Here is an 18,593-nt window from a genome sequence, read left to right as displayed (position 1 = left end):
TTGAAAATACTCCTAAAAATTTATCGTGTTGTAAAAACTCGCACAATGGTATATTCGTGTTGACGGCATTGATTCTTCACTTTTAGTTTATCGAACTGTTCCTGATAATCGGGCTGCTCTCGGATTAGTATTGCGACTGTGCCTCATTTCACACCCACTGCTGCTCCCAAGTCTACCGACTCGGCGTATAGCAATATGGGATATTGCGTTTCTCACAAACAGATGGCAAGTGACACATGATTTCCACTTTTCTGCAGCGAAAATGACAATCCTGTAAAAATTGAGATGCGAATTAGAGACTTCCGATTAGATATTTGACTTTATTCAACTTTTTTATAAATTGCAACCTCCATTTCAACACACAATATACACATTGCTTTCCCTGTTTCATTATTCCGCGGACGCACTTGAACATCCTTTAATCCATATCGTAAATAAGATTTGTGTTTTGATGCTGCAATTAATTAATATAGATAAGAACATGCGGAAATAACATTAAAATATCCATCTAAACCTTTTTTGATAAGTTTATGAATGTTCTTGGTTAATTTCTTCGGCGCCATGGGCTGAGTGATTGCATTCGTATTGTTAAGTTTCACATCATATTCTTCCTTAACGATAGTTGTGTCGATTTCGGCATCTGGTTTCTCTACCTTTATATTTCCTATTATTATCTCGAAATCAGGGGATAGTTTAGTTGACCAACGCCTTGCAATACCGCAATGCTATTTCTTGCTTCTCGATTCCGTAAACTGTCGACCGTGGAAGGCCCGTTTCGTCAGCCACTTGTAGAACACTCTCACCACGATTTATCAAAATGTTATTCTGAGTCCATTTTGATGTTTTTCTTCTCTGGTTCTAACTTGTTTTTCACATTCTGTTTTTCGTTTGTGCTGTGTTTGTTGATATTCGCGTTGACGGCACTGAGCTTCGTTTCATGATTTTGGGAGCGTCCAAGATAGTAATTAATTTTCAGGCGGAATGAACGTTTTCAAAATTAAAATTATGAATAAAAATTAACTTATTCGTACCAAATTAGTATTCTATTTAAATGAAATACACTTTTTTTACATGGGGTAAAAAAACCTCATACGAAAATCGTGTTTGAGAACAATTTTATATTATATATAATGAAAGGCTTCAGTCAAAATATCAGAAGTGTATAGACAATCGATTAAATAAGAATCAAAAATACGTGTTTCAAGTAATTAATTAACATGGTGTACAAATTTTCATTCAAATTTTATTATTTCAAAACTGGCATCGTGCCTTCTAATCTGATATAGATTACACTATCGAGTTTTGTCCCAAATTGAAAGTCGCCACCAGACGTCGACACTAACCACTGTCAGTGCGGATTCACCTCTGTCCAATTAGATGTAAACATGTCCAATTAAACGTGTCGCATTACAGGTATGTCCAATTAAAAAAATGTCGCATTAAATGTAAATTACTGTATTACTAGGCAGTACTATCAGAGAGCTAAATCCTTTTATTGAAAAATACGGATAGACATCTTGGAAATGCAGAATACTTTTCATATATTGTTTAATGCAGATGTAGATGCTGTTTTTTTCAAAATGTGTATTTATCCTGCCCACGTGGACTTTATCTAACCCCCTCCATCCAAACCGTGGACAAGCGTGGACATTATCGTCACCTCTACTCCCCCTAAAGTTGTCCACGTGGTATGCGGATGCCACCCTATTGATGCATATTAATTGTAGCATATGTAAAATCTGTTGGGAGCACTGCAGATCTACTACCGCACGGTAAATCAAGTGCCACAAGGGTGGATATGATCAAGGCGGGTATAAGAAGGTGGAACGTTATGTTAGAATTGCTGTTCAGCCATTACTTGAGTTCGAATTGACAGCGGCCAAATGAACGGCTAGAGTTTCCGAGAAAGAGGATAACAAATGGCATGCAATGAGGAGTGCATACCGCTGTGTTTGCTTGTTTACGGCATCATTGTTGTGTTTCGGTGACTGCTGCCTTCATTGCTGTTTTACGGGACGTGAGGGTTGTTGCCGTTGCTGTTGGGATTGGCAATTCAGCGATTGTTGGAGTTGTGCTAGTGGGTATATGAAAGAGCCACTACCGGCGGGCTTGTACCGTACTGCTATTAGTTCCATTCACTTTGATCACATTAGTCGTTGACGACCCAGTGAGCGCAGCGGTACGCTGCGGATATCCAGGCATGTCGTTTCCCGGCTATTGCTGCTTCATCTGGAGACTCACCTGATCGTGTGGGTTGTGAAACACAACAGCAAGTTCGATTGAAACCGGCCCAGCGTAGGTAATTGTTGGTGTGCAGAAAACGCTAAGTAGCATGAAAATTGGTCCTGGTTTGTTTATAAACAAAAATAGTCGCTGTCATTTTTCATCCCCTCCCGCATCTTCCATGCCTTATCATCATACTGTCGAAAACGAACCACCTGTCAATTCCAGCTCCTTGGATATGATAGTAAACAAACAAGGGGCCCTATTATAGAAATCGAATCGAGGGGCCCTATTATAGAAATCGAGGCGATAAGAATTTTGCTCGTTAGACCTATTTTACTATTATAGAAATCGAGCAATTCGATAGCACCGAGCGAGTGATAGCTATCGATGCAAGTGTCAGAACTTTTCGAGTTGTTTGGTTCACTTGTTGCATATCTTCAGAGAATTATTTTGTTTTGGTTTGCGTCCCTGATATTTTCCTTTAGGAAACATTTCAGAAACGCTGAATATATGCAATTTTTAACACATGTTCGTTTGTTTTGATCAGTATTTGTTTTACGGTGTTGCCAGAATAGTCTATACAAGGTAATTGTTCAATCCAACATTATTCATATTAATTATGTTATAATTTACAATGCAGAACTTACTTCCAGCACTTATTTCAGTGGCTGATAACGAGTGGACAGACAAATCACCACCTGTTTGAACGACTCGTTGAACCAATGGAAGCGAATGTAAACATTGCTCGAGGTATTTGTGGAGGAAGTTCAAATAAAATCCAGGTTAAGGTAACGTTGGAGGAATTTAGTGAGGAGCTTAATGCGCTGAGACCATCAATGCGTCTTGGTTCAGAATGCCAGAAAGTAAGTGTTTCTTCTACGATACATATAACTTCATAAGTAAATTTTATCATATTATTTGAATTACTATCAAACGAAATTCCTACCTAAAAATGTCTTATTCCTACTAGCGTATGTTAGTACGTGTTACTTTTGTCAGCGATTTTCTTTTTTATTGCTATACTATACCGAACTTTCTATACCATATGCTAAAGCTGAAATGTCTGGCAAAACAATAATGATTTTTTTTAAATTACAGATTTGGATTGACATGAGGTGAAAAGTAAATAAACACTAGCACACAACAAGCGAGAATTCAGGACCAAAGGTGGTGACCCAATACAATAATGCTATTGACGCCGCTACAACAAGAAATCGACACTAAAAGAGAATTACATTAAAAAAAATGTTTTCCTTAAAAAAGTGGAATTTATGTGTGACTCCTTACGGAATTCCATAGGTTGCAGTTGTGAAAATAAATGAAAAGATTCATTTTCTAATAATTATATTTTTGTAAAGCAAATTGTTCCATGATATCGTTTTTATTACACATCCATGCATGCATTACGCCTATTAAGCTTCATTCGTTCAGGGAATACCAGTTTTCTCCAAAACATAACCATATTAACACTTTTGGAAATACATTTTCATAGCAGATACCTCAAAAAAAGATTTGGCATCCTTTCTATAGTGTTTCGTGAAACATTTCAAGCTATTTCAAACTATTTCATCACAACCGCTGACATTCGAGCTTGCTAACAAATCGAGCAGTTTTCCTCGATTTCTATAATTCCAGATTTTACTCGGTGTGATAGTGATAGTGATTGTATCGAATCCTCGATTCGATTTCTATAATAGGGCCCGAGGATTCGATACAATCACTATCACTATCACACCGAGTAAAATCTGGAATTATAGAAATCGAGGAAAACTGCTCGATTTCTTACTCTGCTCGAATGTCAGTGCTGGTGCTGAAATATTTTGAAACGAGTTTGAAATGCTTCACAAAGCACTATAGAAAGGATGCCAAATCTTTTTTGAGACATCTGTTATGAAAATTATAAATATCTATATTTCCAAAAGTGCTACTATGGTTATGTTTTGGCGAAAACTGATATTCCCTCAACGAATGAAGCTTAGTAAGCATAATGCATACATGAATGTGTGCATTAAAAGCGACATCATGGAACAATTTGCTTTACAAAAAATACAGTTATTAGAAAATGAACTTTTTCATGTATTCTCACAACTGCAATCTATGGAATTCCGTAAGAAGTCACGCATGAATTCCACTTTTTTAGCAAAACAATTTTTTTGCATGTAATTCTCTTTTAGCGTCGATTTCTTGTTGTAGCGGCGTCAATAGCTTTATTGTATTGGGCCACCATCTGTGGCCCTAAATTCTTATTGTGTGCTAGTGTTTCCTTTACCCTTCACATCATGTTAATCCAAATCTGTAAATTAAAAAAAAATCATTAGTGTTTTGCAAGACATTTCAGCTTTAGCATATGGTATAGAAAGTTTGGTATAGTATAGCAATAAAAAAGAAAATTTCTGACAGAAGTAACCCGTAATAATGTACGCTAGCAGGAATAAGCGTTTTTTAGGTAGGAAATTCGGTTGATAGTAATTCAAAGAATATGATAAAATTTACTTATGAAGTTATATGTATCGTAGAAGAAACACTTACTTTCTGCCATTCTGAACCAACACGCATTGATGGTCTCAGTGCATTAAGCTCCTCACTGAATTTCTACCACTTCTCCCATTCTATTTGAACTGCCTCCACAAAAACCTCGAGCAATGTTTACATTCGCTTTTATTGGTTCAACGAGTCGTTCAAACTGCTGGTGATTTGTCTGTCCATTCGTTTTTAGCCACTGAAATATACGCTGGAAGTAGGTTTTGCATTATAAATTTGTAACATGATTTATATAAATAATGCTGGATTGTACAATTACCTTGTATAGACTATTCTGGCAGCACCGTAAAACAAATACTGATCAAAACAAACGAACATGTGTTTTAAAATTGCATATATCTAAGCGTTTCTGAAATGTTTCCCAAAGGGAAATATCAAGGACGCAAACCAAAACAAAACAATTATCTGAAGATATGCAACAAGCGAACCAAACAACTCGAAAAATTATGACACTTGCATCGATAGCTATCACTCGCTCGGTGCTATCGAATAGCTCGATTTATGTAATAATAAAACAGAGCTAACGAGCAAAATTCTTATCACCTCGATTTCTATAATAGGGCCCAAGGTTGACAGACAAAAAAGAGAGGATGAACAGGTTGAGAATGAGAGATACACTGAGAGAAATATTTAGTAAATATAACGAATTTTTTGGTAAATAATACCAATCTATAGTAATTTTCGACCGTACTAATAAACACGTATGTCAAGCAAAACCATGAATCGTAAGCCCAATATCGGCTACATTTTCCTGCTGAAAATGCACGTATCAGAATTATATCCATATTATACCTCCGTATTGCATTATGGCAACAATGAAAATGGTTAATACGCGTTTTTCTCACCAGTTTTCAGATATGACATTATTCAGGTTTACAAATGTTATCGAGTAAAATGTACTAAACTCTTGTAGGGATGCGGGTTTGTTGACAAAATGTACAAAAAATTTGTACATTCTACTAATTTTGCATTACCAAATGTATTTGGTAGTTTTCGACCGGGGATTTTTCTAAGTGTAGAGTTGCCAAAAGAAGAAAATAGAGAAGTGGAAAGTTATTGCCAGCAGAAAATCTATGCAGAGTAGGTGTTTGTATAGAGCTGACTTAGATTCGAAATAGAATTGAAGAAATTACGCATAGAAATCATGTATGCATAAATTTTTATCGAATATACAAACTTTAAAATCATGTTTGCCATAAAGGTGCAACAAACAAAAATTTCACATTCACACGGAAAAAGTATTTGGAGAAAACGTATAACAAAAACTGTAGGTTCGAACCTACAGAGTAGATAAGGGAAAAAAGAAATAAGGAAGAGGAAAAAGGATTAAAAGGAACACTAATTGTAGAGAAAAAAATTACAATTGAAATGTGAATTTTTATAAATGATAGAATAAATTACAGCTTTGATCGGCTGAAAAGTTAAATTAATTAGTTAATCTTAATCGAGGAAGTTTCTTTCTCCGATCCGAACAAAACAAGTCATACATTTAGGACGACAACTATGTCAATGACCTTTCACATTTTTGATTGGTGGAGAGAAGCCACCGAACTTATAAGTAAAGAGTTATTATCACTGTTGCTTTCTACATCTGACTTTTCAACATGATTCGGTACTTTAGCTAGCTTAAGATCGGTAGTTTCTCTTTTCTTCATCTCATTTGTGTTTTCCCGTTTTCTCAAATGGAGGTGTGATACATGAATCCTCAGATATTGAGCATTATTGAATTTTTTTGGACACAGCTCGCACTTGAAGTTTCTACCGTTGCTAGTTGTGCTTCCTTACCTCGTGTGCAAATATACACTTCCTCGAAGCTGATCCCATATCACAGAAACGACACTTAAAAGGATACTGTTTCGTATGACTTTGCTCATGCCGATCTCTCTGGAGCATCGTTATAAACGATCGTTCGCAGTATTGGCACGAGAAGCTACGCTCATTCTTGTGCGTCTTCATGTGATACAAAAAATTATTCTTACAACGGTAAACTTTACCACATACATCACAAGTGAAATGATGAAATGATATATCTCCATCTTCGATTCCATGTACCTCCGCCCGGTGAGCAATCAATTTTCCTCGATGATAAAACGATTTTTCACAATTTTCGCAACTGTAGTTGATCATTGCCTTTGGTGTACAAACCCTCGGACGTCTTTTCGGAAGTTGCGTCTCGTCCACCTCAATCCCATGTACCTTCGTCCGATGAACAACCAAACTTTTCCGATGAAAAAATGATTTTTTGCAATTTTCGCATTTGTGGTTGATCGCTTTCTTTGGGGTTTCCGGAGGTTGTTCCTTAATCTCGTTTCGAGTTCCTGGTGGGGGTTTCTTAGGATGCTGTGTATCGATTTGTACAGGAACATCATCTGTGCGATCCCAATCCCTATAAATTTTAATACTTTCTTCAGAATCGTTATCCAAGGCCTCAAAGGTGTTCGATTCTACTTTGATGAATACTTCATGTGACGTTGGAAATTTTTCTGAAGAGGCCTAAAAATGATCGGTAGGGACGTATAAAAAGTATCATTTTGAGAGGATGAAGCAAACTTACACTAACGTCCTGTTGGTTGAATTTTGAGCAGACGACCTCCGATTCAATCCCGGTCTCCTGTAGTTGAGGAGATGTACATTCAAATTCGCTTTTCTAGAAATTTGGAGCCAACAATTAATTAGTATAGAAACAAAACTGTTTTCACCATGAACTTACAATATCAATCGAATCAATCGAAAAATCGTGTATTGTATCAACATTCAATGACGGTTCTGATGTTACGTTCTGTCCGTTCTCTACAGTTCCAACCACTCCGTATTGTTCATCTTCATCTGCGATTTCCGTTTTTATTTCAAAACTACTTTGGCCGGCTATATCATATTTACTAACACTATCATCGGATGGGTGAGTTTTAGCTTCTTGATCATATTTCTTATTTTTAGTAGAGTCAACAATATCAGGACCGAAAGGGAATAATCCACAAACTCTGAACCCGTTCTTTACACTGGTCGTTTTGATTCCTTCGCTCATAGCATTTTGCAGTACGCCAGGAAAGTGTTCCAAAAGCAGATTGTCACCTCCGTTTACCATCCGCCACTCCGATACAGCGATCTTCAAGGCACTCTTCAAAGGTTTAAAAATGACATCAGCTAGTTGAGCTATTTGCGTGGTGTTTGGATATAAAGCAATCAACACAATACCCAACTCCAAGCAAAGATCGACAACCTCCGCAGTCGTGTGTGAGGAGTGACCATGCACGAAATACAGCACTGGGAACTGCACCTTTTTCGTTTGAAGATGTGGGTAGAAAACGTTCCTAATGTATAGCATAAAGTTGGTCGTATCCATCGACCCTTTTGCACTTTTGCCAATACCCCACTCTCTGGGAAACTTTCGTAAAACTTCCACAGATAGGCGCTGCATAGGAAGAACAACTCCTGGAGGTACAACTGATCCGTCTGCTCCGAAGGAAAACATTACTGTTATGTTTTTGTGACCATCTGCATGCTCGCCTTCATATACATTCTTGCTGTCACGGCTAACTAGCACGGCTTTTGTTTGTGGATGTAGGAAGAATGGCGTTTCATCGCCGTTGTATATGCGGGTTGCATCAGATGCAGCTGACATAAGATTGTTTTCCTCAAGGTATGATGTTAGGTTCGAGAACCATCTACGAATGTCACCCTCTTTCACTTCGGAACTGGCAGATGACTCAGTTTCCGGCGTGCGGAAAGTGATTTCACGATGCCGACGAAGGAATCCTTTCAGCCATTTTCGACCTTTTATCGACAAGCTGTTCATGATTTTTTCACTTGTTCTTAATGCAACGAATACTAACCTGGAACATTGTTCTTGAACGGATTGGGTCGAGCATTCGTTTTGAAGAAAGTGTTCACTTTATGCAGGAGTAATTCCTTAACTACCGGAAAACCTTTCTTCTCCATCGTTATCAAGTATTGCACGAGGTTCTGTTCTTCCTCTCCTGTAAAAACAGTACATGGCCCTCTCCGGACTTTTGTGGTCCACTTACCACTGAGCCGGTAGCGAACGGTAGATTGAGGAATGCCATAAGCTTTGCATGCTGCGTACAGTGTCCATTTCTTAGAAGTGACCAACTCCATGCAGCGGGAAATGTCTGCTTCATCGTATTTATGTGCAGTTTTCGCTGCAGAACCCATTCTGTAATGAGTTATGAAGTTAAAAAGTGTTTTTGGCACAAGAATTATAGATTACTACTGATTTAAACGCAGAGTATTTACGAAAATTTGAACTGTGAACAATTTGTTTACGTTTGACACTTGTAAACACTGGGATACGACCACTATGGGAACGTAGGCGTTTCAATGTGCCAATAATGGCACAGTGGGAAAAACCAACCGATCAAAACGACCAAAATGATCATTTGTTCGCAAGACATCTCTAGAGTTTTAGAGGACGTCACAGATTCAAGAGAAGACTTTTCCGATATCGATCAAGGTGTTTTTGAAATTAGATCAGCATATATTCAGCCATTCCATGCCAAAATAATATAGTACTTCTCCGTTTTTCCTCAAAAGTGGTAGATTTGTTTTCAATCGGCAAACAATTAGACCCGTATATTTTTATTTTTTCGTTAGGGTGACCATTTTCGTTTTAGGGTGGTTCGAAAAATCCCTTTTTTTCACTTTTTTCCTAATATGACTTTTTCAAAAAATCATTAACTTTTGAACTACTGGAGGGTAGCAAATTGCTATGAATGTAGTATAACCACCCTATTCTAGGAACGGATTGAATCAAAATTATCCGAATGGAAATAAATTTTGCAAACCGATTGCAAGTCGATTCGAATGTATTCCGTCATTCGAAATAGAGCTTCGGGTTCGTTTTCTCTGAAGCGAAAGTGGCAATCCGCGTTAACGGCATCGAGCTTCGTTTACTAGTTTAGGGCAACGTAGAAGAATAATTGCTTTTCATGCGGAATGAACATGTTTTTAAAATAAAAATTATGAATGAAAATGAACTATTCAATGTTTTTTTTTTCTATAGTTTACTACTAAAAATAGAAAGTATCAATAATTTGTGGTTCTGGATTTAAAGGATTTAAGGATTAAGGGGAGAATTATAGAGCAAGTGTCAGAACTACGAGTTCTATGGGTGCTCATACACTGTTTGACCGAAGTCAAATATTTGATACTTTTTGACAAATAAATTAATAATAAATTGATATATTTGTACTGATCTTTTTTTTTGCAGACGTATCTCACTTCTTAACTAGTGCGGCGCCGTCTTTGGTACTGGTTTGAATCTAAGTGGTGCGGACTCAATCCACTTCATTTTCAAGCAAATTCATGCATGTTTTCAAGCGATTTCTTGCAATAAATTTTCAGACCACCAGGGATGCCAGATTTACAAACATGTTTGTAAATTTACAGACATATCTGTAAAACACTTATTTTTGTTGTAGACTTTTTGGATATAACAATATTTCACAGGTTTTTGAAAAAATAAGAGGCTCTATTCATCACATCAAAGATATTTCACTCACCATATGACATTTTTCCATAGTTTAGTTTGGAACTCACACACATAAGTACTTTTGCCCTGACATCATTACAGACGAAAGAGAGTATACGGTTATTCACAATTAATGAAAAATTTCATTCTCTGCAGGTAAGGAAAAATCTTGAACGAAAATTGTCTCTGATAATTATATTCTGTTCTAGATAAGATTGTTTTGCTGAAATGCAAGGAGATTTATTGAAAAATAGTTAAGTTAGGGTCAGGACTATGTCTTCTGAGTATTTTAACAACATCGAATAAAAATTTTCATTCTATTTTCAACAACTTACATTCGCTTTCGGGTCTGCTTATGACGAAATATGGGTTACTGTTCGATATTGTAACCACAGACATGATTCATGGCCGTGTGGTGATCTAAAACTTGTATAGCCTTGCATGGCGGATGGAAAATATACACTGCATTTTCTTATAAATTTCATCAACGATAAGACCGCAAGCCTTGGTGGATGTCCAATATATCAACGAAGAAATACTGATTTTTATAAAAATTAACAGCGCGTATGTATGTGTAGATCGTTGAAATATTTAAACACACTTACAACACATAAGTTATTAAGTGGTCCGAAAAATCAATTTCTTTTCACATTTTCCCAAAAATGACAAATGAAAATTATTAACTTTTGAATCACTGAACCGATTTAGATGATCGACATATAAAATTGAAACTAATGACAAAGCCTTTTATTGGAAAATATTTAACTTGCGAAAAAATTATTATATTTTAGTAATTATTGATTGTAGTGGTTTTTTATTTTTTTATGACTCTGGACTAGAGGGCGCTATATTTTTTTATACTTTTTCTTGAAAGCTGAGGATTTTTTACATATCATATCTCGATATCAGAGATGCTATTTTTTCGTTTTTTAGATATGATTTTTTCAAAGTTAACCGGTGGTTCGAAAAATCATTTTTCCCCCTTTGTCCAAAAATAACTTTCCGCAAAAAATCATAACATCTGAACTACTGAACCGATTTAGATGATCGATATATTAAATTGAAGCCAATAAGCATAATTTGAAAAATATCACACTTGCGGGAAGATTGGATTCTAGTAGCATAGGTCTAGTTTAGTCACATATGAATATTGTTCGAAGACTTAAAACATGTTAAATTTACAAAATTATAACTTAAAAACGATAATTGCAGCATCTCGGATGTCGAGATATGTTTGGTAAATAATCCTCAGCTTTCCATAAAAAAATATAAGAAAAAATAGAGCGCTCCTATCTTTAACCGAGAAAACTATGAAAAACTAACTCAATCAATAATTACAAAAACAAAAATTAAATTTTTCTCAAAAGTAATATTTTTTCAAAGAAAAATAACTCGTCAGCTTCAATTTTATATGTCGATGATATGAATCGGTCCAATAGTTCATAAGTTATGACTTTTTGTAGTGGGAAAAATGGGGAAAATTGTTTTTCGAACCATCGATTAGTTCTGAATATTTCAAAAACGAAAAAAATAGCATCTCTGATATTGAGATATTTTATGTAAAAAAACTCTCAGCTTTCAAGAAAACATATAAAAAAATATAGCGCCCCCAAGTCCAAAGCCATGAAAACATTAAAAAACGACTACAATCAATAATTACGAAAATAGGATCCATATTATCTGCAAGTTCAATATTTCTCAATTAAAGCTCATTGGCTTCAATTTGATATGTCGATCACATTTGATATGTGTTTGATATGTCGATCAAATTTATAACTTTCGAACCACTTAACCGATTTAAGTGGTTCGAAAGTTATAAATTTTTGAAGAAAGTCATTTTGGGAAAAGTGGAAAAAATAATTTTTTGGATCACCCTAAAATGGAAATGGGCACCCGAATGAAAAAAATAAAAAAACACGAGTTTAATGTTTTGCGATAAAGAACAAAATTACCACTTATGACGAAGATCTGAGAACCACTATATTGGTTTGGCATGGAATGGCTGTATATGTATACAAAATACAATCTTACGTGCATCGCGATGTACAGAGTATTAATGAATATGTGAAAATTAACGTTAAAAGACATTTCTATAGATCTGCACACTTTTACAGACTTTTCCACATTTTTAACAGACATTCACATATTTTTACAGACTTTTTTTTTAAAATCATCTGGCATCTCTTCCTTCCACTTTTTATCGAATATTTTCAAATCGCAGGAGTAAACATTTACGTGACTTTGACTTCGTTTGTTTTTATTTCGTTCGGAAAAACGTTATGTCAAAGAGAGAGGACATTAAAAATGCGTTGCTTAGTGAAAGACTGAGATGCTCTTTCAGAGATGCAATGGTTAATTAAACAATTAACGGGAAAATGTAGTTCGTTCATTTTATAATTTTAATTATTTTGGCCCTTGACAACAATACCTCTTTTATAGTGTTGATTATCATAAGAAAAATAACACTCCTGATCGTTGGATCTCTTTTGACATTTCAATTGGATCTTTTTTGACAGCCGTTTTGATTCAGTCCGCACTACCTAGGTTTGAATGTCTATCGCGACGAAAATTACGGGAAATCGATATTGCATTAATTCGAGACAAAACACAAAAAACCCCGCCCAAAAGAACGACATGCTAATTATTAGACAAACACCCAACGGGGCCCTTTCGGGTAAAATAAAATAAATGCGCCCGGCGCGGTAGAAATTTTGTGTATCACTCTCCCGAGCCTGATTGGCTCGAATGCTTTTAACAATCGTTATATTTATAATTTTGGTTTCTTATTTACTAATACAAAAAAATGGCTCGCGCTAAATTCATAGGCGCACGCTTCCTTGTGCTGATTCTGCGCGCGATTGTTTATATAACGATAAACAGAAAAGTAGAACCTGAAAAAAACACGCGAGCAAAAATTGAACTAGGGCAAGTTCATCATACGCGGAAACAAAATCAAACCAGGGCAGTTCACTAGACGAACCTAGCCAGAATATTCACCTGCCCCCGGGCTTCTGAATGCCTAAGGGGGACTGGGCTCTGCGGAATGCACGTATCCTCATGCTCGTGCTTTTTAATCCGACCGAGGAATTGTCGGAGAATCGCGCAGGTGCTAAGGATGACCGACTTTTGGTTGCCGGTCAATTCCTACTCCATATTCGACACCACAAGCACTTCTCCGGGACAGTTCCAGTTCCAGAGAGAACGATTGGAACAATCTTTGGGACCTCCCTCAGACCCCACAGTTATTTGAGTTCCTGTACGGTTGTGTTGGATTGAGAGGTCGGTCGGAACAGTGCAATCCCAGTACATCTTGAAACGGTCATTTTCCAGGACAGGAGCAGGCAGGTATCGGTAGTTGGATACGTTGTCTTCTAATGACCACATCGGAGCGCCAGTTGTCGATAATAATACGGGCCACGTTGTTGTGGCGCTCGATATAGACTGCGTTGGCCGAAACAGGACAGCCTCCCATAATATTCTCTATGTTTTCACTTGGTTGATGTCATCAACGGCCAATGTCATCATCGTCTTGATGCGAGGTGTACCGCTTGCAGTTTATTGTCGGCATTATCCTGTCATAGATGGCTATCGTGTCGGCTTCTACTACTTAAGTGAGTACACCACGCGTGCGGCCTTGTCGACGTGTGACCGGTCCAGATGATGGAGGTGGACACCATGCACTGCCTACTGCTTCTAAGCTGCAGTCTTCTCCACTGGTTGACGAGGTCTGCGAAGTACTCGCGCAGTTGTCGTACTTAGGCAACACACTGTGTAGAAATGTCGACAATTCCAAGACCGCTTCTTTACGTGGTAGTGATACTCTATCCAGTTTCAATTGAGGATGGCGCATTCCGGCCTCTTTGAATGCTTTCCTCATTCTCCTCTCAAGGTCTTCTAGGTCAGTTTTGCTCCACTTGACAACTCCAAAACTGGAGATCAGCAGTGTAACGGCGAATTTGTTGATCGTGCGTACTTCGTTCCCCGCATCGAGGAAAGTCCTCAGAACACAGTTCACTTGTCTCGCAGCTCCGTCTTGATATCGGAGTGGCGAATCTCAGTGAGCTGTCGGAATCCAGGTTATTTGTAAGATTCGCCGCGAACAATGTCTTCTATCAACCCGTCGTCATAGACCTGGTAGCCTCCGGATTCGGTGAATTGTCCTTTCAGCAGATGGACGCAGCGACACTTGTCGAGGCCGAGCTTCATGCAGATGTTCCTGCTTATATCTACACCTAGACGCTTACGTGAATCATCGTAGACCTTGGGATCGTCCATGTAAGAGGTATGTATCACTTCTCCATTGGCGCCGTTGCCATACCTTACCCTATAGTCATGACCGTTTCTCTTGAGGGGGTTCAGCGCCAGACAAAACCAAAGCTGACTGAAAGTGTCACCATGTCCACAGCTGCAAATCCCTTACCAAATCAAGAACTTTCTGGCAAATTTATCAGCGGAAACAAAATTTGCTGGGGACATCTCCTCTGACATTGACGTTAGAAAAAAAATTGTTTCGACGTATATTTACACTGAAAAATTGGTCGGTGCACCGAAAATACCATACAAAATATCATGGAAATATCGAATCGGAGAGGATTGGTTCTTTCAACTTTTCGACTGGGAGACAGTAGACAACAAATTGTTATTATCATTATTCCTCATTACATCTGACCTCTCAACCGGATTCGTCAGCGTTTTCACCAGAGGCTTATCGGATCGCGGAAGTTCAATAGTTTTGCTGTTCTTTGAAACCTGCCTCCCACCGATATTCTTCAGATGAGCATTTCTCATATGTGCCCTCATATATAGGTTACTGTTGAATTTCTTATCGCACAACTCACACTTTATGTTCCTTTCGTTTCTATGCTCCGCCTCATGGATTCTAAGCTTGACCGGGGAGAAAAAGATCTTACCACAAATTGTGCATGGGAGAGACAATGCCAAAGCTTCCGCATCTTTATAGTTATGAACCCTCGCCTCGTGTGATAACGCAATTTTCTTCACAGTTGATCCATATTCACAGAAACGACATTTATATTTGTAATCTTTCGTATGGATCTGTGTGTGATAATCCAACTGAACTTTTTTCACAAACGATTTATCGCAGTACGAGCAAGAAAAGCTACGCTCACTTGAGTGCGTCGTCATGTGGTGCGAAAAATAATCCTTGGAGTGGTAAACTTTTCCGCATATATCACAGGTATAGCGAGGTAGATTATCATCACCCTCGATTCCATGTGACTGCGCCCGATGAATGGCGAGTCTTATCGGACGGTAAAATGATTTTTCACAAATGTTGCATTTATGTCCTTTGGGTTTCTTTTTGTCACTTTTCGACGCCCTTTCCAAATGCTTCTCCATATGCGTCGCAAGGTGAGCTTTGTAGTGGCAAACTTTACCGCATATATCACACGTAAAGCGAGGTAGAGGTTTATCAGCATCCTCTATCCCGTGTACCGATGCCCGATGAATGTCAAGTCTTAACGAACGGTTAAATGTTTTCGCACAAATGTCGCAACTATGCCTGGTGGGTTTCTTTGGTAAGTGTTTGTCACCATTCGATGGCTTTTTTGTATGCGTCTTCATATGTTCCGAAAAATCCACTTTGTAACGATAAACTTTACCGCATACTTCACACGTAAAGTGAGGTAGTGGATTGGCCGCATCCTCAATTCCATGCGCAACGGCCCGATGAACGGTGAGTCTGATCGGACGGTCAAATGTTTTCGCACAGTTGTCGCAACTATACCTGATACGTTTCGCTGCTGGGTTTTTGTTACCATTCGAAGCTGTTGATCTTTTCTGATGTCCTTTTTTCGGTGCCGAATAGTCTTCCATGGGACTTGACTGAACGATTAACTGAGTGTTGGTATTTACAGGAACATTATTTGTGAGACCCGGTTCATTTTCGACTTTAACACGATTGAAAACATCGTCTTTCTTGGCTTCAAATTGGTTAGAGTAAACATCTGGGTGTATTACCTGAGAAGTATAAAAACCTCTTTAAATCTGTAAATATAATCATTTTAGAAGCAGAGGAACTCACACTATACTCCTGGTTTTGTTTCAAGTGGGTCGGTTTTTCTACAATATCATTTTCCTGTAGTTGAGGAGATGTGCACTCGAATTCGGTTTTCTGTAATGTTCATTTCGTTGATTGATTACTATAGATTGTCAGAGTATCCCACAACATAGACTTACAATGTTATTCTGATCAACTAACCCACCATCTACGTTCGACTCGTTACTATGATGCGATTCGGGGTCTTCAAGTGTGGAATTCGAAACGATTTCCGCATCTTCACAGTTATGCGCATTTACCTCGTGTAATAACGTAACCTTCCTTCTAGGCGATCCAAAACTACAGAAACGACATTTATATCGATAATCCTTCGTATGGGTTTGAATGTGATGATCCAGCTGAACTTTTCTTGCAAACGATCTAATGCAGAGCGAACAAGAGTATTTACGCTTATTTGAGTGCGTCTTCATATGCAAGTTCAAATAAACCCTGTAACGGAAAACTTTACCACATATATCACACGTACAATGGGGCAGAGGATTATCAGCCTCCTCAATGCCGTGTGCCAAGGTCCGATGAATGGCGAGTCTTATTGGACGGCAAAAAGTTTTTCCACAAATATTGCAACTGTGTCTTGTAGATTTCTTTGATAACTTGTTGTTACCATTCGAAGGCTGGCCGTCGTAGTGATTATCTTTCGTATGGGTCTGTTCGTGCCGACCCAACTGATTTTTTCTCAGAAACGATCGATCGCAGTACGAGCAAGAAAAGTTACGCTCATTTGAGTGCGTCTTAATGTGGTGCGAAAAATTGTCCTTTGAGCGGTAAACTTTGCCGCATACATCACAGGTATAGTGAGGCAGAGGCTTAACAGCATCCTCAATTCCATGTACCAACGTCCGATGAATGATGAGTCTTATCGGACGGGGAAATGTTTTTTTGCATATATCGCAATCATGCCTGATGGATTTCTCTGATATGTTTTTGTTACCATTCGAAGCGGTTGAACTTCTCCGATGTTTTGGTTTCCCTCCAATATTTGTTCGTGGAGCCAAACAATCTTCCACGGAATAGGACTGGAAGGTTAACTGAGTGTTCGTGTTTACAGGAACATCATTTATGCAATCTTGTTCACTTTCGACTTTAACACGATCGATAAAATTGTTATTCGTTACTCCAAATTGGATAGATTCTCCTTCCATCTGAGGGGTATGAAAACATGTTGGATCCTTTAAAAAAACAACATTCTAAGGGAAACTTCACTCACTTTATCTTCATTAATTTCAATTTCCTGCAGTTGGGCAGGTGTGCACTCGAATTCCATTTTCTGAAAAGTTCATACAGTTAATTAAATGTTATTATACACCAGAGCATTCCGCAGCACAGACTTACAATATCAATCTGGTCAACCGACAAATCCTGCATACCAACGACTGCATGACGGTTTGCAGATTCCATTGTTGCACCATTTGTTGTTTCGTTTTCAGCTTCATCTGAGATCTCAGTTTTTATTTCCAACAGTTCTACCCCAGGTTTAATATACGGACCATGGATTGCTTGGTGCTCCACAGTCCAGTGCCGGCGAAGATGATGATCGAGCTGATAGCGTTTTGTACACACACTGCACTCAAGCTTATGTTGATCATAGTGCTTTTGTTGGGTATGTGTTCGATGTTTGCAAGATTGGTGAAAAACCTCGTCACAGTATTTACATTGATACACTTTCTGTCCATGGACGGTAGATATATGACGATTGCAAGACGATTTAAAGCGGAACGCTTTACCGCATTCTTTGCAGATAAATGATTTGGACTGAAAACAATATATCAATAATTTGGAACAAAGTAGTGGATGAAAATATTTACTCCATCATCGTTTGTACAAATTTTGATATCTTGAGATTGTGCACTGTCCCGGACAGATGGGACAGATCGACCATTCTCCTCCGAGCAGCTGTCCTCTGATTTAAAATTAAATTCCCTCATTGCACTCACAGCAAATTTATTTCTCTTTTGTTTTTTTTTGTATCTGCTCGAGTCACTGTCGTTATGAGTCTCAGGTTATTACCAGGGGTTAGACATCAATTGAATATAGGCTACCCAAAATGAAAATCAATATGGCGTCATTTGTTTACCAACATATCATTTGTGAGGATTGAAATCGTTGAAATCACGGAGAATAGTAAGCTTTATTTCTAACTGCATGAGAGATTTTCATATTTCGGTTTCACATGGAGGTGTTCACATTTAACATGGAGTTTAAAGTTAGCCACTATTCGCGACTACGAAGCTGAATTTGACAGCTTGTGTGCGTGAAGCG

General features: G+C 37.9%; 1 protein-coding gene and 2 long non-coding RNA genes across 8 annotated transcripts; 1 reads left to right on the top strand and 2 right to left on the bottom strand.

Moving 5' to 3' along the window:
- Positions 1–178: 178 nt before the first annotated feature.
- On the bottom strand, positions 179–908 carry LOC129778482 (uncharacterized). Its single transcript, XR_008743447.1, has 3 exons — positions 515–908; positions 330–454; positions 179–271 (listed from the first exon to the last, which is right to left on the bottom strand). It is a non-coding gene; the product is annotated as an uncharacterized LOC129778482 (long non-coding RNA).
- Positions 909–1,858: 950 nt separating this feature from the next.
- On the top strand, positions 1,859–3,855 carry LOC129775947 (uncharacterized). 3 transcript variants are annotated; one of them, XR_008743039.1, is made up of 3 exons: positions 1,859–2,299; positions 2,880–3,089; positions 3,325–3,855. It is a non-coding gene; the product is annotated as an uncharacterized LOC129775947 (long non-coding RNA). The 3 variants fall into 3 exon arrangements; XR_008743040.1 differs by having other exon boundaries at positions 1,859–2,811; positions 2,892–3,089; XR_008743038.1 differs by having other exon boundaries at positions 1,859–2,811.
- A 2,248-nt stretch (positions 3,856–6,103) lies between these two features.
- On the bottom strand, positions 6,104–18,551 carry LOC129775931 (zinc finger protein 728-like). 4 transcript variants are annotated; one of them, XM_055781213.1, is made up of 6 exons: positions 18,140–18,551; positions 17,667–18,086; positions 17,542–17,601; positions 16,454–17,476; positions 16,299–16,388; positions 12,396–16,234 (listed from the first exon to the last, which is right to left on the bottom strand). In XM_055781213.1, exons 1-6 carry the CDS (start codon positions 18,257–18,259, stop codon positions 14,858–14,860), a joined length of 3,090 nt encoding a protein of 1,029 aa, XP_055637188.1. In that variant the 5' UTR covers positions 18,260–18,551; the 3' UTR covers positions 12,396–14,857. The 4 variants fall into 4 exon arrangements, with proteins under 4 accessions (XP_055637189.1, XP_055637191.1, XP_055637190.1 ...); XM_055781214.1 differs by lacking the exons at positions 12,396–16,234; positions 16,299–16,388; positions 16,454–17,476; positions 17,542–17,601; positions 18,140–18,551 and adding exons at positions 6,104–7,260; positions 7,322–7,414; positions 7,478–8,541; positions 8,601–8,941 and having other exon boundaries at positions 17,667–17,904; XM_055781216.1 differs by lacking the exons at positions 12,396–16,234; positions 16,299–16,388; positions 16,454–17,476; ... (1 more) ...; positions 17,667–18,086; positions 18,140–18,551 and adding exons at positions 6,104–7,260; positions 7,322–7,414; positions 7,478–8,541; positions 8,601–8,941; positions 8,996–11,651.
- Between the last annotated feature and the right edge of the window lie 42 nt (positions 18,552–18,593).

Source organism: Toxorhynchites rutilus, chromosome 3, assembly GCF_029784135.1.
Source record: "Toxorhynchites rutilus septentrionalis strain SRP chromosome 3, ASM2978413v1, whole genome shotgun sequence".
In the NCBI taxonomy this organism is placed as follows: domain Eukaryota; kingdom Metazoa; phylum Arthropoda; class Insecta; order Diptera; family Culicidae; genus Toxorhynchites; species Toxorhynchites rutilus.
This window is presented reverse-complemented; position numbering and strand designations above follow the sequence as displayed.

Excerpts from the sequence above, each read along its gene's own strand:
- LOC129775931 (XM_055781213.1), bottom strand. The coding sequence starts at position 18,259 with ATGAGGGAATTTAATTTTAAATCAGAGGACAGCTGCTCGGAGGAGAAT. Across the intron at positions 17,602-17,666 it reads CGGTTGACCAGATTGATATT|AAAATGGAATTCGAGTGCAC; the intron begins GTAAGTCTGTGC and ends TGAACTTTTCAG. Across the intron at positions 16,235-16,298 it reads AACAAAACCAGGAGTATAGT|GTAATACACCCAGATGTTTA; the intron begins GTGAGTTCCTCT and ends TATACTTCTCAG.